Source organism: Gobio gobio (assembly GCF_949357685.1).
Source record: "Gobio gobio genome assembly, chromosome: 8".
NCBI classification, from domain to species: Eukaryota; Metazoa; Chordata; class Actinopteri; order Cypriniformes; family Gobionidae; genus Gobio; species Gobio gobio.
Window position 1 is genome coordinate 58,596,388 of NC_137114.1, and position 2,500 is coordinate 58,598,887.

The 2,500-nt window shown below is 35.8% G+C and overlaps 1 protein-coding gene across 3 annotated transcripts in view; it reads left to right on the forward strand.

Annotated features, from left to right (window-relative positions):
* sik3 (SIK family kinase 3) overlaps positions 1–2,500 on the forward strand; it is an 89,795-nt gene that overhangs the window by 80,248 nt on the left and 7,047 nt on the right. For all 3 annotated transcript variants that reach the window (XM_079824541.1, XM_079824539.1, XM_079824540.1), the window contains one exon: positions 2,109–2,500. This exon is cut by the window's right edge and continues 279 nt beyond it. In XM_079824541.1, coding sequence (XP_079680667.1) covers positions 2,109–2,500 — 392 coding nt within the window. The remainder of the gene's footprint in view (positions 1–2,108) is intronic.

A 2,500-nucleotide genomic window follows, 5' to 3' on the forward strand; every position in this document is an offset into this window, starting at 1 on the left:
CATATAAATATAGATGAACCCTTATTAAAAGTTATTCAGTCAAGAGCAGTGAGTGATGTTTTGTCTTTTGTTATCTCGATATTTATATAGCCGATATTTTCCGGCTGTCCGTGTGTTGACTGTTATACGGTAGGGGTTATACGTAGGGCTGGGCGATATATCGCATGACATTGTTAGGCACATCTCGTCAGTAAAGCCGGTTCCTTGATTAGTAGTAAATTCTCATAAATTCCTGTAAATTCCCTTAAATTCTTATAAATTCCTGTAAATTCTCGTAAATTCTCGTAAATTCTCGTAAATTCTCATAAATTCTGGTAAATTCTCATAAATTCCCATAAATTCACGTAAATTCTCATAAATTCCTGTAAATTCTCATAAATTCGTATGAATTCTCGTAAATTCTCATAAAGTCCTGTAAATTCACGTAAATTCTCATAAATTCCTGTAAATTCCCATAAATTCTTATAAATTCCCATAAATTCTCGTAAATTCTCGTAAATTCTCGTAAATTCTCGTAAATTCTCATAAATTCCTGTAAATTTCCATAAATTCTTATAAATTCCCATAAATTCTCTCAAATTCCTGTAAATTCCCATAAATTCTTATAAATTCCCATAAATTCACGTAATTTCACGTAAATTCTCATAAATTCCCATAAATTCTCGTAATTTCACGTAAATTCTCATAAATTCCTGTAAATTCACGTAAATTCTCAAATTCCTGTAAATTCCCATAAATTCTTATAAATTCCCATAAATTCACGTAAATTCTCATAAATTCCTGTAAATTCCCTTAAATTCTTATAAATTCCTGTAAATTCTCGTAAATTCTCGTAAATTCTCGTAAATTCTCGTAAATTCTCATAAATTCTGGTAAATTCTCATAAATTCCCATAAATTCACGTAAATTCTCATAAATTCCTGTAAATTCTCATAAATTCGTATGAATTCTCGTAAATTCTCATAAAGTCCTGTAAATTCACGTAAATTCTCATAAATTCCTGTAAATTCCCATAAATTCTTATAAATTCCCATAAATTCTCGTAAATTCTCGTAAATTCTCGTAAATTCTCATAAATTCCTGTAAATTTCCATAAATTCTTATAAATTCCCATAAATTCTCTCAAATTCCTGTAAATTCCCATAAATTCTTATAAATTCCCATAAATTCACGTAATTTCACGTAAATTCTCATAAATTCCCATAAATTCTCGTAATTTCACGTAAATTCTCATAAATTCCTGTAAATTCACGTAAATTCTCAAATTCCTGTAAATTCCCATAAATTCTTATAAATTCCCATAAATTCTTATAAATTCCCGTAAATTCTTATAAATTCCCATAAATTCTTATAAATTCTCATAACTTCCTGTAAATTCCCATAAATTCTTATAAATTCCTGTAAATTCTCATAAATTCTTATAAATTCCTGTAAATTCCCATAAATTCTTACAAATTCCCATAAATTCACGTAAATTCTCATAAATTCCTGTAAATTCCCTTAAATTCTTATAAATTCCTGTAAATTCTGGTAAATTCTCATAAATTCCCATAAATTCACGTAAATTCTCATAAATTCCTGTAAATTCTCATAAATTCGTATGAATTCTCGTAAATTCTCATAAAGTCCTGTAAATTCACGTAAATTCTCATAAATTCCTGTAAATTCCCATAAATTCTTATAAATTCCCATAAATTCTCGTAAATTCATAAAAATTCCCGTAAATTCATATAAATTCTCGTAAATTCATGACATTTCACGTAAATTCCCATATATTCTTATTAGTTACCATAAATTCTCATTATTTCCCATACATTCTCGTAAATTCCTCAAAATTCTCATACATTTTCATAAATTCCCATGAATTCTCATTATTTCCCTTAAATTTCTGTAATTTAGCTTAAATTCTTGTAAATTGTTATTGGTAGGGGAAACACTGATATGAGACGGGTGTACGCTAGTCACGTGTGTGCTAATAGTGCCGCTCTTAGACGATCCGCTGGATCAGTTTCATGTGGACTTTAGTCAGAAGGGGAGGAGTCAGACTCCTCCCACACGCTGTGGTTGGGGTGTGGCTATGCTAATGAGTCTGTGTGTTTGTGTTGCAGCCGCAGTTTGAGTCGCTTCCACACTTCGGCGTACGAGCAGTTTAACCCGCACCTGTTCGGCGAGGGTGGCATGAGCAGCATCATCGGCTCGTATAACCCGTACCTGCAGGGGGCGTGTCTGAAGGTGCCCGGGCTGGAGGGCTATGGGGGCGCGGGCGTGGGTTACGGCAGTCCGTCCGCGCTGCAGCAGGCCCTGCTCTCGCCCACTCCGCTGGAGTACCGGGCGGCACAGCAGCAGGTCACGCCCACCCTGCAGGGCCTGCTCTCGCCACGCCACTCTCTCACCGGGCACGCTGACCCACGCCTGCCCCCCCAGGACCTCGCCACGCTGCTCAAGCGCCACAGCCCGCGCACAGCCCCGCCCACCGCCACGCCCACCAACCCCGACTACG